Source organism: Aedes albopictus, chromosome 2, assembly GCF_035046485.1.
Source record: "Aedes albopictus strain Foshan chromosome 2, AalbF5, whole genome shotgun sequence".
In the NCBI taxonomy this organism is placed as follows: Eukaryota; Metazoa; Arthropoda; class Insecta; order Diptera; family Culicidae; genus Aedes; species Aedes albopictus.
The window spans coordinates 185,326,702-185,351,891 of NC_085137.1; the positions used below are offsets into that span (position 1 = coordinate 185,326,702).

At 37.0% G+C, this 25,190-nt stretch overlaps 1 protein-coding gene across 5 annotated transcripts in view; it reads left to right on the plus strand.

The window, feature by feature from the left end:
- Positions 1 to 25,190, plus strand: part of LOC115258752 (neurogenic protein mastermind) — a 564,992-nt gene that overhangs the window by 182,248 nt on the left and 357,554 nt on the right. For all 5 annotated transcript variants that reach the window (XM_062850837.1, XM_062850839.1, XM_062850838.1 and 2 more), the window contains exon 2: positions 19,885 to 20,006. In XM_062850837.1, coding sequence (XP_062706821.1) covers positions 19,978 to 20,006 — 29 coding nt within the window. In that variant the 5' untranslated portion in view covers positions 19,885 to 19,977. The remainder of the gene's footprint in view (positions 1 to 19,884; positions 20,007 to 25,190) is intronic.

Consider the following 25,190-nt stretch of genomic DNA (forward strand, 5'->3'; position numbering starts at 1 on the left):
GATTTCACTTAGATCTTCTCCAGATCGCCGTAACTGCGTCGAGTCGGATCAAGGCAATCTACAGATCCAAGAATTTGCCCAATAGAATGCAAACAGAGATGTTATCACCTTTTAAAGCCCGACGAGCGTTAGCGAGTTCGGACAGCAAGCGATTGTTGAATTGCACACGTAGTTTCAGTCTTTCTATGATAATAGTTCTGTGATATAGTATGTTCGAAATTTTATGTTGGAAATAATATAGTGTTTTATTGCAATTGTTGATTTATTTGTAAAAATTGTGACATTTTTTATTGCTCGAAAATCAATTATTTATGGGAAGTTTTGATTTATTTATGCACTTTTTGATTTATTTATGGAACCTTCATAGTTTATTATTGCTTCTCCCCTATTTATTTATTGGAAATTTACGAATTATTTATGGAAACTTTTCAATTTATTATGGGGCGTTTAATTGGCTTCCGTTTACGAATTTTCAAGATTGATGTTTTTGAAAACGTGAGTAGAGGACCAAGTCGGCCATTTTGGTAGCTATATTTGTACTCTCTGATGTTTCTCCTTACGGGTTTCGAACAGTTATGCCTCCTATAATTTCTTCACGAGTTAAAATCCGATACCAGGAACATGTAGTATGAGTCACTTTGAAAATACATCATTAAAAGCGGCACGATATCATGACTCGTTTTTCCGTTGCATAGCCCCGACGTAGTTGTCCATATGTAGTGCTAAACAGGATACAATGTGGCATGTAATCAATCCACATACACTCTTTAATCATTATGTCTGTTGTATAGACAAAAAAAACTGAGTCATGATAATAGACCGCATGAACTTCATTTATGTCGTCAACGTCATGATATCATGACTCGTAGTCATGATACCATGATGTGGTATATTTTATGATTTTATGACTGTTTCGTCATGGATTCGGCAACGGATTTTCCCGTGTTCAAGTATCCCCTTTGAGATTTAATAAGTAATTAAATAAATTCAATGAACATTTTTGGCATTCTCTCTACATTTCTCTAGATATTCCTTCATGGATTCCTGTAGGGACTACAGGTCAATTGCTGCGCTAGAATTTTCTCCAGGTATTTCTTCTTTCTCCAGGATTCTTCTATCGATTCTGTTAGAGATTTCGAGGAGATGCAAACATTATGCGCATGATTCCTGGGACAATGCTAGATATTCATAGTTTTGACATTTAAATGGCGTGGTAGCGATGGCATTTCACCGTAGCGATTAGTTTATCGACCACACTGAGGATTTAAACATTTTAAACACATGATGACGCCAGTTCTTCTTGTTTTGGGTGGTGAGTACACCTAGCGCTAGTGTGTGCTCTTTTTTTATAATTTTTGTTTAATTTTTTTAATTTTTGACTGTATAACCCGAGCAGAAGGGAATAACAACAGCATAAGGAACTGTGTTATTTGGGCAAAATAACTGAATAATAGAATAAATTATTTTTAAGTTATTAACATCACATATTATGTTATAAACTTGTCTGTCATAAGCGGCAAAATAACAAATATCATAACAAAATAATGTTCCAGGCAAACCTTTTTAATAACTTGTTATGTTATTTTCAATAACAGCTTAATAACAGTGATTTCGGAAAACATTTCAATAACATTTCAATAACATAATTTTGATATTAATATGCTATTGATAAGAATCGGAGATCAAAATTTGTTTTGATATCAAACTCGTAACTAAGTAAGTTATAATACTTATTATATAAATTGTTTCGCTTTGTCTCACAAACCCACCATAACATGACTTTCATCACTTTAACGTAAGAAATATTCTCAAATGATCGAAAAAATATTATATTATATTCAGATTTGAATTCATTCTATGAGATTTGAAGTTGGTTCACTACAACACAAGATAATTGAACTTTAGTTATTTCTATATTTTCAAATAATACGAGCTTTGACTCCCAGCTGTAATTTATAAACTGTTCAACTTCAATTGTTTTCGGAAAAGGGTTTTGATATCAATCAACACGTAATTATGCTTGAAGAAGTTTGGTAATCGATAGCAATTCGTGGCTTTCGTTTTGTTTTTCTTTTCAGCACTGAAACTGAAGATTTTTTAGAAAGCTCAACATTTTTGAAATAGGTTATTACAATTTTTCTGGAAACTTTGTTTTAATTTCTCCGATTTTTCCCTGGGTTCAAGAATTATGTCGCAATTTCCTCCTGGATTCTACAAGGATTCCTCCAAAAATTTTGCTAGATTTTCTTCTGAACTTCCTCTGATGATTCCCCTAAAATTTCTACAATATTTTTTCCTAAAATCCCTCCATCGATTTTTCTAAGGATTCCGTCAGAAATTCTATGTTTATCAAGGGACTTCCCTGAGTATTTTGTCCTATAATTCTTCCAGAAATTTGTCGACAGATTTCGTCATTAAGTTTTCCATTAATAATTCCGAAAATCTTTCAGAAAATTTTCCGAGAGTTCTTCCACGAAATCTTTTACGGATTTTCAAAGACTCCTCTAGAAATTCCTCCACAATTGTGCATAGAATCTCTTCAAGGATTGATCCTTCAGAATTTCCTGTGATCATTTGTCACTATTGTTCTACACAATTATCAAATTGTTGTGCTATTGTGGTGTTGATGTGTTGATCAATAGTACAACAATAACAAAACTTATACTTCAACAAAACATGTTATTGAAATGTAATTTAGTTGTATTAGTATTATTATTATTATTATTATTTATTTACGACACTTTACCATAGTAGGCATTCGTGTCGGGTTGTAATTTAGTGAATATATATCAAAGCTTGATTATAACAAAATGAGATTGACCAACAAAATTTGTTATGGAAAAGCTATGCCTTGATAATTTAATAATAACAAAACTAGATATAAAAACAGGTTATGTGATTTTATAGTTATTATTTTCCTATTCTCCTCTGCTCGGGAAGTTCATCACGGGATCCACGCTTTACTTCCCTTCCGAAGGAAGAACTAACATTTTATGAGTTTGTCTGGAGTGGGATTTGATCACAGGTTCTCTGCGTGATAGTCACGTGCTTTAACCACCACACCAGGTCCGCTCCACATGTGTGTGCTCTTGCTTGTTCGCCTTAGAAAGTTGATCCAGAAATTGTTTCAGTAACTTGTTTAGGAATTCCTCTAACAAGATGCTGACGCCCGGAGGTTCTCAAGGAGTACCTTTTAAGCCTTTCTTCGGTATTTCCTTCAGAAGTAATTGCAATTCCTTAAAGATTTCATTTTGGGTTTTACTCAAAAGATGCACTTCCCAACCTGAGGAAAAAAAGTTCAATAATAGCATATTTTGATATATAGATCAAAAAGTGATATTTATTTGTTTGAGACAAGAGGTAAAAGTACTGAAAATCTCAAATTTACTCCTGGAACATCGTTATCATAGCACATTTAGCTCTTGGTAAGATCCAACCATGATTGATCCTCAAATATCAAATTTTGTAATTGGCTAGATGGTTCAAGAACAAATTTTGCTATTATTTTCAGTACTTTTACGTCTTATCTCAATCAAACCAATACCACATTTTGATCGTCAGCATTTAACCTCCATCCGGGAGTTTTTTCAGGAGTTTCTTCAGAGATACACTACTCAGATGTTCCTTCTGAAATTCCTGCAACAGTTGATCTAGGGTTTTCTTCAGTAGTTCATACGGAAATTTTTGCTGGAATTCCTTCTGAGATTCGTTTAAGGATTCCTTCTGGAATTCTTGCAGAAGTTCTTTTTGTTCATATTACTACAGTTTTTCTGGGATTCTATCAGAAGTTTCTTCTCAGAATCAGTGGAGATTCCCTAACTCCAAATTTACCTATTCAACGGATGTAAATTCTTGACGTTTCTTAACAAATTGTAGAAAGGGGCTAAAATAGTCGTTTCTATCCATTTTCAATTTGATTCTGATCGTGTATTATCCGCAAATGCAAGTTTTAGGGTCGTTGTTCCTCATCTATAGAGCCTTTTAACCACTGCGTCCATTATTTAGGAATATTGTGGTATGACCGAGGGTCGTTGAACAGGTAAAATGTGAAGTTACAAGACGCCACTAGCCAGAATCTTCTTAGAATTCCTTCTGAAATTTCAATACTTTGGGGGTTTATCCAGGAATTTTTCCTACAGTTTTCCCCAGGATTCCTCCAAGAATTCCTTCGGGAATTCCGGCGGGAGTGTCTTCTGGGACTCGAGAAGGATTTCTTTTTTGGAACTTGAGCAGGAGTAGCTTCTGGAATTTAACCGATAATTGATTCTTGGATTATTGCTAGCGCTTCTTTGGCATACCTTCCGGAATCTTCTTTAAAAAATCTTCAGGTTTTCCTATTGGGTGTCCTCAGGAAGCTAAGATTCCATTCTGAAAATCTTCCAGAGTTTCCTTCTGGGAATCCTCAAAGATTTCCTTCTGGTGTTACTTGTGGGAATCCTCCAGAACTTTTTTTTCCTCCTAGAGTTCCTACAGAAACTCTTCCAGAAGTGCCTTTTAAAATACTCCAGCTATTTCATCTGGGATTCCTCCAGGAGTTCTTCCTGGTAATCTACCAAACGTTGTATCTATTTGTTCTTCTTCTTCTTTCTTCTTTATGGCACTACGTCCCCACTGGGACTTGACCTGCCTCGCTTCAACTTAGTGTTCTTTGAGCACTTCCACAGTTATTAGTTGAAGGGCTTTCTTTGCCTGCCATTATTGCATGAATTTGTACAATTGGCAAGCAAGCAATTGGGAGTCGAGAAAATTTTCCCGACTGGAACGGGAATCGAACCCGCCGTCTCCGGATTGGCGATCCATAGCCTTAACCACTAGGCTAACTGGAGACCTATTTGTAAATACTCTAGTTACTCCTTATGGAACTCCTTCTTGAGTTAGTTGTGAGAATCTTCGTGAAGTCCCCCAGGAGTTCCTCGTGGGAATCATCTAGGTTTTTTTTCTAATATCGTTCAAGATTTTCTAAAGGAAATCTTTCGAAGTTTCCTTCGGAAATGTTCCACGACATACCCTTGAGAATCCTCGAGGAATTCTTGAAATACCCAGATGGAATACCTGAAATTATCCTCAGAAAGAATTCTCAAAGAAATCCCAGATATCTAATCGACAGATGGAGGTCCTGAATGATCTCGCACATGGAACTTCTGGAGGAAGCCCCAGAAGTACTTTTCGGAGGAATGTACGTATAAAATTTTTACTTTAAGAATTCCTCCAGGACTCGCTACTATGTATCCTATGGTTCCTACAGAGAATCCTCCAGGAGTTTAGAATTTGCAAATCCTGCACGACTTCCATCTGGGAATTTTCCCAGATTCAGCGATTCCTTCGGGATAACTTTCAGTAGTTTCTTCCAAAAATCCTTCATTCTGGTAATCCTCCGCAAGTTCCATCTGAAAATAGTCCAGGAGTTCCTTATCCGAATCTTTCAGATGTTTCTTTTGAGAATAGGACGCTATCGGTGAAGTACTTGATTGAAGGTAGTGATACAATGACACTCTCTCTTTCTCTTGTTGGCGTAACGTCCTCATTGGGGCAAAGCCTGCTTCTCAGCTTAGTGTTCTATGAGCACTTCCACAGTTATTAACTGAGAGCTTCCTCTGCCAATGACCATTTTGCATGCGTATATCGTGTGGCAGGCACGAAGATACTCTATGCCCAAGGAAGTCAATGAAATTTCCTTTACGAAAAGATCCTGGACCGACCGGGAATCGAACCCGTCACCCTCAGCATGGTCATGCTGAATACCCGTGCGTTTACCGCCTCGGCTATATGATACAATGACACATATTGCCCATTTTACTGGCATTTTTACCAGATTTGCTGGTATGTCTGAAACATACTGGAAAAACTTGTAATTAGAAGGCACGAAATGTTGCTAATTGCCAAATTAAGGGGTGAAATTTGTGAAAAAAATCGCGTTCTGGTGGGATTTGAATTCACGACTCCGTATTCGCTAGACCGGCGCTTTATCCAACTAAGCCACAGAACATGTAATGATTCTGCGGAATAGAAAGCCAAAGTGACTCCGAAGCCGCACCGTGAACACTCCTATTTCACAAACTCATCTCTCTTTCGGCTTGGATGCCAATCCACAACACACTCCCGTTTGTGTCCACTAATTTCCATAATTCGCTCTCGCTTGTAGTTGATTCCAAAACACGATTTTGCTAATTTGGACTGGATGGTCTGACAAATCAGTCTATTTCGGGATGAGGCTTTCGTTCAGTGTATTTCCCACGTTAGTACTATTTTCATTTTTTTTTATCTTCATTATTGTTTATCTTCATTATTGGAGTTTCAGATCTTGGCTGGTGTATCTCGAATTTCCCACGTTCTTTCTAGGAATCGCATTATCCTTGTTGACATTCCTCCTAGAGATTTTTTTGTTGGGATTCCTCCATGGGTTTCGTACTGAAATTTTCCAGAAGAGTTTTCTGGGAATCCTCAGTTACTCGCTCTGGCTATCGTTCAGGAGTTCCCTCTGGGAATTTTCAACAAGAAGCCAAGAAGGTACCCTCAGATAACATAAGTGGAGTACTCGATAACCGGGGCACCTGGATGTATCGTTATATGTAATTACTAACCGAATCACCAGAAAAAACTCTTGTAGGAACCCTCAGAATGAATTTCTGGAGTAATCCCTAGAAGATATCCTCAAATATCATTCCTGAAGTATTGATAGATACAGACACTCGTGGTATCCTCAGATGTCATTACTGAAAGAATCTCCAGAAACAATTCTGGAGTGGACCTGGTGTGATGCTTAGAACACCTGACTATCACGCCGAGGACCTGGGATCGAATCCCACTCCCTACAAACTCGCAAAATGTGAGTTCTAGTGAGTGAGTGAGTGAGTGAAGTAAAGTGTGGGTCCCGAGATGAACTTAGCCTAGGGCTAAAAATCTCGTTAAAACAGATAAAAAAGAAAGAATTCTTAGAGAAATGCCTAGGTGCAATTCCTGAAGAGAGCAACAAAAGCTCTTGGGGAAATGCCAAGAAGAAATTCCAGGATAAATCTCTGAAATAATTCCCTGAAGAAATGCTGGTCCGGATCACTGAAATGGCCATCACTCCAGAACGCCTTAACCGATCCGGTCCAATGAATAGCAAAGAATGCGGTAAAATTCCGGTTCAGTTCGAGCAATAAGGGAACGTCCATAAATTACGTCACGCAAAAATTTGTCATTTTCAACCCCCCCTCCCCCCTTTGTCACACTTTTTGTATGAGACCTCTGAAATTTTTGTATGGATTGTCACACTTCGCCGAACCCCCCCTCCCCCCTCAAAGCGTGACGTAATTTATGGACTTTCCCTAATCCGAAAAATCGACCAATGGGAAGTGCCTTTAAAGTGAGTGAACTTATTTTGCGCACAGACATACATACATACACACATATGCCATATGCATTTCCGACATATCTGAATTGAATGTTCAGTTTAGTTGAATTTCAGAATATTTTTGGGGAGAATATCTCGTTGTTATTTCAAGAGGATTTCCTAGTGCATTTACTAGATATATTACTAATCTAATCCTTCACCGATAAAAATAATGAGATTTACACGTCATGTAAACATCAGTTCAGTCATGTAAACTTAGTGTTATGATGATTTACATGATATATCAAGTAAATTTGTGTTATATGTCATGTAAACACACAGAGTCATGCTGAATTACGTGACATATAATGGAAGTTTACATGATATTTTATGACTTTTACATGATATGTCATGTAAACTTCTGTGATATCCCACGCTCCAATCATGTGCATCATATGTCACAGAATTTTACACTCTTTTTTCGATCTGTGTTATTTTGTTTTGACCAAGGATATTCGGACACACACAGCTGGTTAAATGATTAGACTATTGACGGCTCATATGCATATCAAAGAAGCTGTGGTATGTTCAATCGATATTGGTAATCTTAGACGAAACTAGTTTCCAAGTTTGATCAACACTGGATCGAAAGTTCCAAACAAGAAACTGTTCTCCATTCAACTCTTCGAACCAACTCGCCAAACCGTTCACTTATCCAATACACACAGAGTCAGTGTTCTCCTTCTCTCGTTCGCCTGGTTAAGAGCTCCAAGAGTTATTACCGGCTGAAACCAATCCATCCAATCAAATTTACGAAATCAAAAGCGAAAAGTCCGAAGATGCGGAACTGCTTGACTTCGGTCGGCGCGGCGGTGGAATGGACGCAAGGAAGTACGGCATTGAGCACGGTGGCGGCGCGAGTCTAGTACAGGTCTAGAGAGCTGACTGCTACTTGGTCTGATCAGCCAGTTTCCTACAATTGACCACCACCACCAGCACGGCTACAAGGTTTCTGTGATTTCAGCAACACTCAACAACGGCAAACGCAGAACTTCCTCACTCTTCGTCTCATCACTGCACCACCACACCACTTCTGTTTCCATTGGGCTGTTCTCCTCAAACCGACCGATCGGAGCAACTGGCAAGAACATCGGACAACCTTCCCAAGAGCGAGCGAGCGGTAGCTCTGGTAGTTCCATTCGCTTGCAAATGGTACAATAAAAAGAAAACATTACCCACTCGAACGGAAGGCATAAAAACTTGATTCACCACCTTTGCTTTATTGCTACATGTTTTAGCCAGTCCGTTCGTCAGCGAACATGCTTCATCAGGGGAGGGGGAACCTGGTGGGGAATGCACCTTTGAGGAGCTAATTGAGGGACCAACACTCGCACAAGTGACTTGCGAGTATCCTCAGTGTGTAATTGTTCTTGATTTTTTGTCCTGGTGACAATGTGACACCTGTCAAACATGCTGATCAGTGTAGGGAAGAAGAAAGGAATTAATGATGCATACACTCGCCCACTGCACACTACTGAATACATCAATAGACTTCTTGGAAACAAAAAGGGTGTTGCCTCGCTAACTCCATGGCGAAAAAAAATAGCAAAAATGACCCAAGGGGCCAAAGCCTGCTTCTCAACACAGATTTTAACTGTGAGCTCTTTCTGCCAATGACCATTTTATGTACATGTATATCGAGTGGCAGGCATGAAGATACTCCCAAGGAAGTCAATGAAACTTCCAATACGAAAAGTTCCTGCACCGTTCGGGAATCGGACTCGTAACCCTCAGCATGGTCTTACCGAATACCCCTACGCTTACCGCAACGGATGTATGGGTCACATGGCGGTATTTCTACCTACTACTACAGTTTACTACTGTAATGAGACAGTTGGTTGTGGCACAAGTTCACTTTGCTCGGCGGTTGTCTCTATTGTGGGCGTAGCATGATTGATCACATGCTATGATGGAGATGGGAGTTAAATGAAAGCGTAGCTACTTTGTCAGTCGGTGCTACCGAAGGCAACGGATAAATGCATGTATAATAATACTGAAAAATGGGAGAAAAAAGGGCTAGCCTAGACACTCTATTGAACACAAAGTAGAAACTGTGGCATTATGAATTGAAAACCTGTTATTTTTGGTTCTGCTGGAGTGCAATCCAACCAATTTCACAGGTGATTTTAAATTTATTTTTTGAAAAACTCTCGTTTCTTCCAAAAGGCACATTTTCCCCGCTGAACCCTAATAACGCAGTGTTCTGTTCTGCTCCTCAGTGGTATAGTAAGCTGACTCGAATATCCGTACCACTTCATACAGAAAACGGACGTGAATCTGTATGCGGCGATTCCGCTGCTTGACGAACAAGTTCTTGTGAGTGCTAATGGCGTGGTGTAGTGTGGCGTGGAGGTTGTTGCTGTGCTGTGCCTCATAACCACATCACATATGGGTTTGTTTTGCTGAGCTTGGCACTGACTGGGCGGGCGGACGAGTTGTTTGCTGCCGCTCACACACATTCCCATAAGTAAAGGTATGATTTACCTGGGTGAAGTGCTCAAGTGGGTTGGTATTATAGCTTGGAGGCACGTGAATCAGAATAATATTTTGAATTCTTCTTTTTTTTTTCGCTAGGTTTTTACTAACGCAATTTGTACCAATGGCTGTTAGTTGTTTTAAAAACATTCTGGATGTGTTTCTAAGCAAGTGCGTCGTCTTATTAGCTTTTTTTGTGGAATTTTACATCGCCATTAATATTAAATTTTCATCTGATTGTTTAGAATACATTTGAAAACCGCAAGACTATTTTCCGTACATCGATGAATCAAATGCTTTTTCTGCCTATGATCCTAGACATATTTCAGGAGTTTCCCAAACTGATTACAAAAGATTTATAAGAATCTCCTCAGGCTTGCATGAATTTACATAAAGGTTAAAATACATAGTCAATGTTTCAGTGTAGGGGAGACTGGGGAGACTTGATCCCTTTTTCTTAATTTATATTAAACTTTAAGAAAAACACAAAACTAGATCCGATTTCCGTATAAAATGGCAGGTAAACATCTATTGCAAGTTAATACACAACAGAAGGCCTTTAAATTATTGTCAAAGTTTTCAAAACTGTGTTTTTATGGAGGCATGTCTTATGATGTATTTTTCAAAAATGGGTGACACTTGTTCCCCCTTAGAGCACATGGTTTATTTAAAAGGAAAATAATTCCAGAGTCTTCCTATTCATTTTCTTTTCGTGTTTTCTTGTATTTTCGATGAATATGGAGTATTTGAAATTGTAAGATTTCCTTGAATTTTTAAGGATATGCCGTATTTTCAAAATGGGGAGACTTGATCCCCCTTTTCTTGGTTTGTACTAAAGTTATAATTATCTGACACATTTTATCGTTGAAAAGACTAGAATTCCAAGTAAATAGAGGCTCCCGAATAGAATTTTATTTTTCACATGTATAATGTGTGTGTATTCCTTGAGGGATCAAATCTCCCCATGTCACTGTTGTGTATATTAAGCTGAATTAATTAAAATATGTTAATAACAACCTTATTTGGATAAAAAAGTTTGAAAATATTTTATTTAAACTATGTGCTGTGAAATTTTGACACGATTTGGTTTAATTTTCACAAAGTTATTGAGATTTTTCGGAATCGCCTAAAAGATTTCTGAAGGACTGAAAACAAACCATCAGCCGTTAAAAATAATGCAATGTACAATCGAAATCACTTGTAGTCAAAACATAGTCGTTTGTCCAGGAGTAGTTTTGGAAAAAATATACTAGAAGAAAAATGTTTTTGATTCCGAGCAAATATGGGGGAACAAGTCTCCCCAGGGATCAAGTCTCCTCAGTCTCCCCTATGATTTCATGACGAAACAAGGCTTTTATATCTATCTCACAATAATAAATAATTGATCAAATGGTCCCTCTTATACAGTGCTCTAACTTAAGGATATTGGTTTGCTGCGTGTTTATTTTTGCATGGATTTCACTTATCTTATATGTGAAGAATTAGCAATAAGTTAAAATTCACAAATACAAAGAAATTAAAAAAAAAAAAAAAACTTATCTTATGCTTACATTTCTAAAAGTATCACTAATTACATACCTAATTTCCAGAACAAAACTTAATTTTTTTTTTTGAATATTTAAATCGTTGGAGCCTTCAAGAATCATTGGCGAGATTTGGCGGAACCATTAGAATGAAAAAGTAGTTGTTCCGTATTGATGATCGTACATTCTAAAATATTTTAACGAAAAAAAGACAATAGTTAATTCAAAATATTCTACCTAACAGTTCCTCATTTCCTGTTCAATAATGAGTTTTCTGTATTTTAATTTTACCCTGGTGGGTCATAAAAAGTTCTTCCGGTAGCTTGGGTCTCGGTACCCGAGAGATTGGGAACCTATGTTTAGCAATGACAATATTTTTGGCGAATGCATGCAAACTATCCCCCCATTCACCTGACTTTCCCTCAAAGCTTCTTAACAAACTTCTTTCAACCTTTCTTATGACTTCCTCACCGAGAATTGTAATATGTATAATCCTGATATTTAATGCCTTACTATCTTGACGTGTACTCTGCTGTTTGAATTCCAAAACTTGTAGCAAATTCCATAAAAAGGTCATTTTAAAGCTTCGCCAGATTACTGAGAAGATGTGTGATAAACTATGTACCAGGTAAAATCAGAGCTAGTTATTTCATTATGCTTCACTGGTACATTCCTGTGGATGTATTCCTGGAGGAGTCTCTGAAAGAACCACTCTAACAATTCCTGAAGGAACTGCTGGAACAACTTTTGAAAGAATCCATGGAACTACTTTTAAAGAAATCTCTGCTGAAATTTATGAAGTAATTCTAGGAACATAAAAGAAGCCTCTAAAGATATTCCCGGAAGTATCACTGAAGAAATTTTAAAAAAAATGTGAAGAAAATTCTAAATGAATTCGAAATATATCTGAAAACCAGGAATATTTTAAGAATCCATAGATAGATTTTTTTAAAGAAATTCCAGAAGGAAAATCTGAACAAGAATCTCTAAAAGAATTGCTAGAAAAACTTAACAATCAATTGTAGAGTTTTTAAATCTATAGAAAGCTTCTGAGAAAATTTTCAAGGAGTTCGAAATCTATGACTCTCAATGTATCCGTGAATCATTTTCTTAAAAAAATGCATGAACTATTTTGGAGAAAATTCATGAAAGGTTTTCTAGATGTACGCTTAGAAAAATTTCTGAAGGAATCTCAGAGAAAAAAAGGTAGAAATTCGTAGCTGAAATTCTGCAAGAATATAACAATCTATGCAAGATTTTTGAAAGGAATTCTTGAAATATTTTTAACGTTTTTATAAGATATCCGTCAACACTTTCTCAAGGAGTCCTTGGAGAAATTTCTGGAGAAAATTTAGGAAAAGAACTTCTGACTGAATTTCTTTGGGATTTCCTGGATGATTAAAATAAATTTACTAGGAGATTTCAAAGGAGTGTCTAAAAGAATATCTTTATCCCTGGGAGAATTTTGTCAAGAACTCGTGAAAGATTTTTCAAATGAACCCTAGGATGGATTTCAGCAAGGGTCCATGAAAGAATTATCGATAAATCTGGTGAAGTTTTCTCAAAGTACATGGGGTGGCAAAATTGTTTGGGATAGACAACTTTTTTCTCTCACAAAAAAGTTCAACATGCTGTAACTTTTCATAGAATGCTCTCAAATTTTGACTGTTTGTCAACCTATTTTATGTGCATTATTGGTACAAATTTGGGCTCGATTGGGTAATCTTTCGGAAGCTAGAACCGTTCTCGTGAAACACTATTTTTTAGACAACCAATTTTTGAAATGGTATCTCCAATATAGAGAAAGATAAGTCAAATTTACAATGCCATGCAAGAACACTAAATGTGTTCTTCCTTCAACCCGAATTGGCTCTAATATATCTCATTAGTGATATCTTGAGAGCAGAAGTAGAAAATCTTTGGATACTAAAACTAAAATTAAATGTCATTGATGTATCCAAAAAGTTTCAATCCATGATAACTTTTTTCAAATGTTCAAAAAGTACAAATATTTCAATAGCTTGTGAAGCACTTATACAATTGTTGATGAACGTTCAAATTATCATTCAATTCAGTCTACTGGTTTCTAAGGTATGACAGTTCAAAATAAGCTTTCTGAAAAATAGTGTTTTACGAAAACAGTTCTAGCTTCGCGAAAGATTAACCAATCGAGCTCAAATTTGTACCAATAATGCACATATAATACTGTAACAAACAGTCAAAATTTGAGAATTGTTGATGAAAAGTTAAAGCATTTTGAACTTTTTTGTGAGAGAAAAAAAGTTGGCTATCCCAAACATTTTGGCCACCCCTGTAGGTTTGCATCACTATCTGCTCGGTCGCCTTTTGTTGCAATTCTGCGGTGTTAAATAAAAGTAGGTGATCCCGGAATTTTCAACTTTATTACGACGGTCTCCGAAGAAAACTTCTCAAATCAAGTCATTATGTTATGGATTATTTCGGGAAATCTTCCATGTGTTCCTCCAAGAGTGTCGCAAATTTGGCATGAATTGATTCACCAATTCCTCCATGATTTTTCACAAATCATTCCAGAGAATATTTGAGAAATCGCCCAAGCATTACTTCAGATATTTCTCTGAATCTTTATTCAGAAATTTCTCAAGGCATTCGTTTGAAGAATCTATTGAAGATTTCTTTAAAAATTCTACAAACCTTTCCGCAGAAATTTTTCTAAAAAACCTGTTTACAATATTGTTTTTCGGAAATCCGCTCGAGTCTTCGGCCAAAAATTCCCTCACGGATTCTTTCTTACTACTTCCACGGCTTCATTGGGAAATTTCCTTCAAGGATTTGTTTAGAATTTCCCCCTGTTCTACAAATTTCACAAAGATTGATTGATTTATTTCTGAAATTTCTCTATTTTTTAACAGAAGTTCCTCCTGTTTTTTTTAACAAAAATCGTTCAGAGATTCCTTCAGAAAATTCTTTAGACATTTATTCAGAAATTTCTCCAGAGATTACTTTGATAAGTTTCAGCGATGCCTGAAGAAAGTATTCCAGAGTTTTTCAGAAAATGTTTCAAAACTTTCTTCTTAAATTTGTAATGGGGTTACTTTGGAAACTCTTTCAAAGATTTCACCAGAAATTCCCTCAGCAACCTCCAATTTTTCCAAAAATTCCACTGAGTTTCTGTTGAAATTCTTCCAGGGATTTCTTTAAAAAATCTATCAGAAATTCGTTTAAGCATTCTCTCAAATGATCTTCTAGGGATACATTTCAAAACATTCTCCGAGATTTACGTTAGAAGTTGCCCAGAGTTTTTTTTTGGAAATATGAATTTCTGTCAGAAAAACTTCCAGGGATTTCTTGAGAAATACCCCCACGTGTTCTTTTTAAAACAAATGTGAGATTTATTCGAGAATTTTCTGCAGAAATTCTTATAAAAACTGTCCTAGGGTTTCCTTCGCACTACTTTGAAAAAAAAAATCCTCAAATTTTCGATAATTCTTTTATGCACCCTTGCTGAAGTCCATCCCAGGATTCGAATAAAACAGATTTCAAGAATTTCTGAAAAAAAATCTCCGAGGGATTCAGCAAGATTTTTTTTTCTTCAGGATTGCTTTGGAAATTCCTCGTAGATTTACTTCAAAAAATTATTCAGGAAATCCTAAAGAAATTCAGCCAGAAATTCTTTCCCAACACCTTCTAGGGATTATTTTAGACTTTAGAATTTCCTCTACAAAAATTTCTCCAAGAAGCCCTTAAGAAAGTCTTGTACAGATAACTTCCTAACATGTTGCATAAATTCCTTTAGAAAATATTTCAAGATTTTTTTTTCAAAAAATCTTACATAGGTTATTCTAGAAATTCATCTACGAATTTCTTAAAATTTTCTTTTCATAAAGATCCCTCCAGAGTTTTTATTTAAGCATTTATCTAGAAAACCTTCCACGAACTTTTCTTCGAAATTTTCTCAGAAACTTAAAAATATCTCCATGGATTGCTCTAGAAATTCCACAAGAGATTATTAAGGAATTTCCCAAGGTTTCTTCACATTCCCTAATCTGTTTCTTCAAGACAATTCATTTCCAGAAATTGTTTCAAAGATTTCATAAGAAAGTCTTAGAAAATCCTTCAGAAATTCTTTTAAAAGTTTTTTTTTAAATATATATGTGTATTTCAACTTATTCTAATTCTACACTCTCTTCACACTTTCAGAGATAAAAATAAGTATTCTAACGGAAAGGTCGGAAGATACTCTTGCAGAGAATCCTTCAGAAATTTGAAATTTGCATCAGAAATTCCGCCGGATATTCTTCTATGTATTTTTTTCCAAAATCCTTCCAGGATATCCTCCAAGCGTACATCTAGGAACTTTTCTATGGCTTCCTCCAGGAATTCAATGAACAAATTGTTTAGGATTTTTAATAGGGGATTTCCACAAGATTTTTTTTTCCAAAAACATCTCAAGAGTCAAAAAATGACACTGAGGACAAGTGGTAGTCAAAATACGCGTATCTGTCAGAGGATAAGCAAAAGAGGGTGGAATTAAAAGGTACACAACTGATTACAGTGATTCGAAGATCTCAAGAGATTTTGTTAAAAATAAACATAAAAAAATATAAAGATGATTTCGGCTCTGTTATGCCCAAGTGAGGCCCGAGCCTTCCAAATAAACAAATAAGTAAAAAAAAAGGTTTTATTACGTATTCTACCAAGGGTTTCTTCAGGTATTCCTCCTGGAATTTGTACAGAAGATCCATTTGTGGATTCTTAAAATATTACTGTTATTGTTATTTCAGGAATTCATTTTGAATTTTATTTAGACTTTTTTTAAAATTCATTCTAAAATTTCTTCAGCGATGTTCTCGGACATATCGTTAGAGACTTATTCATACCTTACTTCAGAATTTTCAGCAGGGATTTCTTCAAAAGTTGCTCCATGGATTCTTTCAGATGTTGTTCCAGCAGTTCCTTCAGGAATTGCTCAAGTGTTTCCTTCAGAGATTCTGCAAGAATTCATTCATGGGAATGTAACAGGGGCGCTGAAATTGGGTAACCTTGACGTATTTGCTCTGATTTTACCATGTCAGCACTGGCAATAATATATCTTGTCAGTAATCTGCCGAAACATTACAATGACCTTTTTATGGAATTTGCTACAAACTTTGGAATGCATTCAGCTGAGTATACGCCAAGATAGTATATGGCATCTACCAAAAATGTTACGAATACAGCACAATTCTTGGTGAGGAAGTCATAAAAAGTCTCCAAAGAAGTTTGTTAGATTAGAAAAAGTCTGGCATTCGCCAAAAATGTTGTCATTGCTAAGGGATCAGTAAAAAGTATTGCCAAAGAATCACCCCATATACTCCGCTCTTCGTGATGATCGACAAAGCGAGAGATATTTATAAGATAAAACTGAAGTCAGAATCTGAATTATGAGATTGATGTAAATATATAGAACTAAGTACCGTTACATCACTTTCTGGCAACTTCTTCAGAAATTTTTGTTTGCGATTTGTTAGGAAACTTATTTGGAAATTCTTCTGGCAATACTTTGTCGAACCCCTCAGTAACGCTTTTGCAAAATTTAAGTGGCAATACCTATGGGAATTTGTTTGTCTGCCTCGACAATTACTTTAGGATTTTTTTAGAGATTCCACCAGCAAACCGTTCAGAAGTTAAATAAAAAAGAAAATCGCGTTAAGTACTGTTCCTTTGAATTCCACTAAGAATTTTCATCCTTTGACAGGTACGTATTTCGCCCTCAACTGTAAGGTCGTCTTCAGTGTCTTGTACTTGACTCGTTCAGAAGTTGTTACGCGAGCTTTTTTGCCAATCATTTTGGGAATTTTCAAGCAGTTTTTTTTATTTTCTTCTTCGTTAATTTCTTTGGAATTTTCAAAACTGTTTTTTCGGTCATATTTTTGTAAATTCTTAAAGAATTTCTACATCGATGCCTTTTGGAACCCCATCGGCAATTTATTTGATGTATGTTTTGGTAATCCCTTTAAAAATTCCTTGCTGAAGAAGTTTACATTATTATTCTTTAAATCTTGGAATTCCTTATAATTTGTCAGATAATTTTATTTCATGAATTCTGCAGCGGTTCTGTTGGAAATTTCTGTGAAAGTTTTTTTTTTGATAAAGTTTTCGGCAGTTCTTTTGGAACTTTTTTGAAGAATTTCATCTACTATTCCTTTCAAAACTTCTTAAGCAAATATGTTTGAGATTTTTTGGGAATTTCTTTGATTAACTCTTCGGCAGTTTGGCACAGAGAAACAGACGTAAGACTTAGAACAGATTTCATTAAAAACCATTATTGTCACGAAAACATAATCACTCAATGCTCAACGTACGGTGTTTGGCCGGGGCACCAATATCAGTTATTCCTTTGAGGAGTCCTTCAGCAATTCCTATAGAAATGTCTCTGGCATTGCTTTTGGGAAAACTTTTGGTTATTATTTTGAAATTTCCTGATTCGGATTCTTTTAATCGCTTTTGGGAATCGATTCCAAAACCCTTCAGCACTTTATTTGAAAGTTCCTTCAGATTTTGTGTGAAATCTTGCGGAAATTTCTATGGAATTTTCTTTGACAAATCTATCGGAATCTTTTACCGAAATTCCTTAATAGTTTTTATTGGCAGTTCTCGTAGATATTCCTTGGCATTTTTTTTTCAATTTCTTCTGGGCAATTCCTATGCAAATTCCATCGGCAATTCCATTGGGAATTTCTCGGACAGTTTTTCGAAATCTTCTTAGAATTTTGTCTTTGACTGTTCCTATAAGAATTAAGAATTTATTTGGAAATTCCATTTTCAGATTCCTTCGGCTATTCTCTTGGTTATCACATTCAAGGGGCTCAGATTCAAAGGGGTGTAAGCAGTGTCGCGAAGCATCAGCGTACAAGTCACAAAAAAGCTGATAAACACCAAGCTTGTGTCACTCTGTCTCTGCGGTTTCTGATTCGCTCTCTCTACAGTCGCTAACACCAAAAAGACAGAATCCCATCATAGTCACCCGGTCACCCTTGTTTTGCTACAATCATCCTGACTTGGATACGGCTCATGTGAGTGTCATGACTCTCTCCGTCGCCTCAATCAGATGTACGCGCAACAGCATGTAAAACTATGCATGTGTATTATCAGAAGCACGGTACTACGTCATAAATCCTATTCGTTTTGCATAGCTCAGTTTAAAAGCACACATTGAGCGCACCACGCAGTTCGCCCTGGCTACGGCAAACGCTCTCACATCGCCCGTTATGCATCGTTGCTCAGAGAGATTGATTCTCTCGCAACCCACCCGCAGCATACTCAGCAACTGCTATCGCTGCAAAGCGGCGAAGGGTGGAACCCACAACATGTTTGTCATTCCAGGCGTGACATGCTAGCTGGTTCGTATCACCTTGGGAAGGGTGACTCCAGAAAGCGGTTCAAGTGATTGTCTCGTGATGGTCGCGATTATTCGCAAGACTGGGTGTAAGTGACCATTTTGTCGATTTTGAGTTGAGCATATAAAAAAAACTTCAGATTTCAAGCTTTCAAGAACTTTTTTAAGTTTGTTTATACGATGATTAGAAAAATTATAATAAATTTAGGAAAATTGGTTCGATTTTCCAACTCTATACATTTTGTATGGTATGACAGATTGGTGAAACACTTTAAACCTCATTTACTCGAAAGGGGGTTTTGCCCCCCCCCCCTTGTTTCTAACCCCCTCAATTATTTTGTCAACTTGTTCAGAAATGATTTTGTTTTGGAAAAAAATCTGCTACTATTTCAATAAGAATAATCTAAATTATTGCGCCCAAACCCCAAAATTTTATTCCCACCTTTGGGTTTCCGCGCCGAGGACCCAGCGCCAGATTCGGCGACACAGCGACATGACAGCAGTTGCCGGACAGTTGGTAATCCTGATATTTGACAGCGGTCATCCGATAGTTGTGAGAGTGGATTGTTTTCATGCAAATAGAGCATTTCGCTGAAAATGCACATGTATTAAGTAAATATTGACAGATTTCTTGCTGTGTTAGTGTGGTTCGCTGTATCGCGGAAGCTGTCGCTGGAAGAAAACTACATGAAATTCAACGAAGCATCGAAAATTTTCTGTGAAAAAAGCAATACTTTTGGAATTGTAAGAGAAATTTCACAAAGGAAATGCCAGAAAATCCCGTACAATATTTCGAAAGAATTCCTAACAAAACTGCCTGTGAAACTTCTAAATAAATGACGAATAGGATTTCTAGTTAAATTGCCAAGTATTCTCACGTACGCTTGATTATTTCAAAAAATTAATTAATAAATAAAATAAAATCTCCACAGCTCTCGAAAAAAAAGCAATAAAACAAAAAGGATGTCGCAGGAAGAGCAACTGACAAAAAGTAGCAAGATCCTGGGCTAGGAATCAAACCCGTGACCATTCGCTTATGAAGCCAACGTGTGATCCCGGCAATTCCCACCTCTTAGTAATTTAGCTTAGAGTTAGTTAGTTGTAAACTGTGTAGATGTTTATCCAATCATTTTCTTTCTCTTCCCTTCCCGCAGGTGGCTGGCGTATCAGCGACCACGGAGCGATTAACAGCTCCCCCGGCACCTCCCCAGGGCCACTCGCCCCATCAACTCTTAGATGAGCCCCACATGTCCATTGCTGCGGCTGAAAATGCAGGGTAAGTGTCGGTGTCAGTGTCAAAGGCAACAATCTTGCACCCACCATTACTGCATTGGATCCTGTGTGATCCAATAAATAGATTACTTAGCTCCGAGCATTATTGCTCTCTCGGAAGTAAGCAACCCGTGGCGCACGGTTCGGATGATGGGAAAGCGCGCGTGTGTGCCACGCAGCACCCCGGATAATGAAATCAAAACTCCCACGCGGCCCCAGCCCGGCCGGGTTTAGTTGCAGAGTGAGGCACCAGCCAATCAGTGAGAGAATGCAAATCCGACACACGACCATAATTGAAATATTATTGTACACTTCAGTTTTAATCAACTGCCTGCTTCCCGTCGACGGCATTCAGCTCTATGGTACTATGGTACCATTGCATTGAGTCAGTATAGGCCAGTGTGGCTGTGGCAGCTTTGTCTAATGGTGATTGTGGGATTTATTGGATGCGCTTCTGTTAGGACCAATTGCACAGTGTGTACAGAAGCTACTCACTCATCATCACCGTCAGTTGATTCGTTGGGTGCGCCATTGAAGGTTCATGATGCAAATAGAATTTATATGTATGCTTCGGATATTAGCAGCTCGGACTACGGACAGACGTGACAGTCTCGAGAGAGTTTCTGTTGAGCAGGTCAGTTCTTCCAGCAAGCTGACGACCCTCTCTTGCACTCAGTAAATTCAATTCTGGCGAAAAGCGCAACAATCGAACCAATCTAATTCAGGAATCCACCTACACACGCCGTCCAGTATGACCGTATTCTTCCGTCGTTGGTGTCGTCGCCATCCGTCCAACTGCCATATTTGTCCACTGTCTGGGGTTGAACGTCAGGGGACACACCGAACACAAAGACCAACATTGTTTCCTCACCCAGTAGTTGTTGCTGACCAAAGCAGACTCATGTCTGGACGGCTACGAGACGGCCCTTTTGTTCTACCGTCGGTACCTACCGGACCTGCCAACAACGTTCCATTCCAAGCAGTCATACTCGCCACCACCGTCGCCGTCGGTCGGTGATGACTTTCCAGATTCCTATCATGCCGCTGAAGGCTGGCTGGCTGGCTGCATTGCAACCCAAAGTTTGTGTTGTTTGACACATAAATCGATGACATTTACGACGACCGCATGCATGGTGACGACCACGATGATATGCTCATTTCATTCGGTAACCATCATCACCACTGCATTGAACTGGTGGCCGGACGGAACAGTGGTTTTCAACCGGAAATACACTGAATCCCCTACCGTCAGAATCCAACATTCAAAAAATGATATAAAAATTAAGTCAAAAAACCTGTTGACCTGTTGAGGTGTATGTCTCAAGTTCAAAGATTTCGGTATACAAATCCGTGTGGTCTATTAATGATTTTTCAATCAACTCAACGTACACTGTGGTGCATAATTGATCCGACAAACGCCGATTCTCATACAAGATGGCCAAGTTTGAGATGCTGTAACTATGGTTTGCGGTGATGCATTGAGCTCAATTTTTGACACGAAACTACTGATATGCTGATTTTTACATATACGAAGTACAAAATGTTTTTGTGCACATATTTGGGCGTGGCAAGGCGTTCAAAATGTGCAAAAGTGATCGGACAGCGGTACCCCTTGGATTTACATAGAAAACTCTCCGCAGCGACATCTATACGTCATTTCTGAAAGTTGTCGTCATACAAAAGGCTGTTTGTAACATGCTTAGACATCATTTTGTGTGAAGAATTAGCATTAAGTTAAAATTCACAAATACAAAGAAATTAAAAAAAAAGACATCATTTGCTGCGAGAGTCGCCAAGGTTTCTGAATATATGCAAATTTACTACAGAAAGACAGCAAAAAGCTGAAAGTAATAGTTCAGGCATGAAACGCTTTGTCCAGCTGGGACCTTTGTTCGCTGAACACTTGGATGGATCGGTGAGCTCGTTCTATGTTTCAATATTGTTCATGTATTGTATAGACTTAAAACGTTCGTCACATCGACACGGCGAGTATCGACCCAAATTTTCGAATCATTTTTTTTTGTTTTTAATCATACTTTTCAAATTTTCTACAAAAATATTGAATGGTTCGCCATTGTTGGTGCGACATGTAGTATATTTGAATCAAAATGAAAATAAGTGTTTGGATTGAAATAGTGCTTGCATGAATTATCCCAAATAGTAAAATGAATGCAGATCGCATTTCCTTCCTCATTAACCACAATTTCTCCTCGTGACAGTCGTCTCATCTATTTTCAGTGTTCCTTCTAATTAAAGTGGACATTTAAATCAGTCTCTTGACGATATATTGTAAGTGTTTCCGTTCGAATAATTCTCACTAATCCACGTGATAGAGAAACTCTTAATCAACGGCAATAAAACACGCTCACAAGTTAAAATTTCCGGGAGATGTTCTAGCGACTATGCTCAAAAAAAGCTTCTTAATTTTGATGAAATTCCCAAACGAATTTATGTTTAGATATTTTCAAAACTTAAAAAAGAACGTTTTGTAGTCAAATTTTCATCAGGAATCACTGCTGGAAGTATTGATGATTTATTTTTTTTTCTGGTGAAATTCCCGCAACAATTAATTCACACATAAACAAATCATTGCCCTTAGCTTTGAAATGAAAAGTCTTCTAGAGTAATAACCGAAAGAATTGTCAATCGCTTTTTTGCAATTTCTCATTTCACAATTTCCTTAATGGCCTTGAAAACATTTCTAGTGGATTTGTAACTTTTTTTCAGGATTTCTTTGGATCATTTGGAGGGTTTAATGCAAGCGTTTGCCGTTAAAACCTTGCAAACAAATTTCGTGAAGTTATTTTATTTTCAAGATGGCTACCATTTATGAAGAATATCTGCAATGTCTGATGGTACACATCTTATGAAATTCATGGCGGAATTTATCCGCCTATATAAAACAGAAACAAACTTTAAGAAATTACTGAAAAGATATTTATTTCTAAAAATATTGGACATGAATTCGTGAAAGATTATTGGCATTTTTCCCCCAATTTGGATCAAAAATCTGATACATGAGCTCTTACAAAACGCATATTCTAAATTAAAAAAAAAAACTTCACTGATGATGAATCTGCAAAAAATTCTATAAAATACTTTGTCAAAACTCTCCCTATGCATTCAAGGCTCATATTTTCACAAATGTTGTCATAGATTTTTCTTGAAGACCATACGCGTCAAATTTTAACGTAGTTATGGGGGGCAAGGCCTCTCAAAACCAATACAATACAATTAAAATCAATGCTGTTCATCCAAATAAGGCATATTCACGTGAGAACTAGCGCATTTAGCCAAAAAAAAGTTGTACTTTGCTCAATTTTGAAGAGCTTCGCCAACCAAAACTGGTCAACTAACAATACATTTTCGAAAAGTGCACCAAAAAATCACTATAAGTTATGTATCACTGGTCCAAATTTAGGAAAGTTATTGCTATTCTACATTAAATTAAAATGATTCTAATTGAAGCCATAAATATCCGATAGTCAATTTTGAACTGTTTGTGATGAATTTCCCGCCAACTTGACCAGCAGTTTAATAGCACCCTCTCAGATCGGATGAAACTTGGTGGGCACGGTGTACAGAAGGTGAGATATTCCCGAAATCTGACAGTTTTGTGATGACGTAATTCAAATCGTTCATAGGCGATCTAGTACTCCACACCAATTTGATCTACGTGAAAAACGATAAGAACGACGTCACTTGTTTACATCCAAAATAGATGTTTGTATAGGTTACTAGCCTGCCTGTTGGTGGGCATAAATAATAGGCCTTTCTGAGCAACATTACTGATTTTTTTTTCGAAATTTGTCTAGAAAAACATTTGAAGAGGGGCCTTTTTTTCATAGATTTTTTTTAAATCGATGTGGCTTAAAAATTGTCAAGACCTACAGAAAAGTTTTTCAAAAAATAAAATCGACATTAAAAAACCTATCTTTTTAAATCTTCGAATTTATTCCACAATTTATCACAATTTTTCAGATCATGTCATTTTTAAGTCATATTGATAAACAAAATTCACTCAATGTAGACTTAAATATGTCACAGCAACCAAGGATCGGTATATTCGCCTCACTCCATTTATATTCACTCCTCTTTGCTGAATCGAATCGAGAAAGATGCAGCAAACGGATCGTCGTGATCAAACACGCAACCCCATCACCAGTGGGAAGCGATGAGCCATCTGCTTGACATGAATATTCGTTGCCATTCGTCGCAGTTTGGATCGCAAGCGAATGAATGAATGGCGAATGGTGAAGAATACTGGTGAGCGATCGAAGCGGCTATTATCATAAGTAGAAGAGAATTTCTGCATGTAATGCATACATTTTTACTGTATTGTCGCTGAAATGCTAGATTAGCAAAGAAAATAATTCGAAAACAACAATAATTCGTATGCACAATATCAATCGCATCACTCACGAATCGCATTCGCTTGCGATGCGAATGTGGGCGAATGAATAATTTCCAAGTGTGGCTTCCCACCGTTCGTCGGAGTTTGCTGTCGTCGCTGACAAGCACACACACGAACTCAAGCGACAACCGTTCGCTGCTGACTGTCTTCGAATCGGGAAGAAGATGAAAAGTGGAAATCAGGAACCCTGACAGCAACATTGTCTGGAGAAATTGTGAGTAATTGAAGGACTTTTGTTCAGAAAAAAATCATAGATTTAAAAAGAGAGGCTTTTTCTGTAATATCGACTCCAATTTTTAAAACCTTGATTTTTCAATGTAGGAATTATTTTCATATTTCATAAAAATTGAAAAAAAAATTAGCAAAGTTGCTTTAAAAGACCTACTTTTTATGTCTACCAAATTCCGTTCTATTCTGAGAGGGTGCTGCTAGCCCCATAGAAGGCTCGGTACAAAATACGTCCTATATCTCCGGATTCAATTAATCGACTGGAATGAAATTTTCATGGCGTATATAACTGTGGGTGCCCAGGACCGAAAGTAAGTAAGTAGTATAGCGTATATAATTATATTAGCTTTGGAAATCGTTTGACTCAACATAACATTTGTATAAGGAAAAAGTTGTAGTATTTTGATTGATTTTGTGATTTTTTGATAAATTTATAAAATTCTAACAAGCATTCAATAACCTTTTTCAATTAAATGCTTATTGCTTTCTCACTTCATTTCAAAATATATTTAAAATTCTGTCAAAACAAGGGAATTTTGGTCTAAT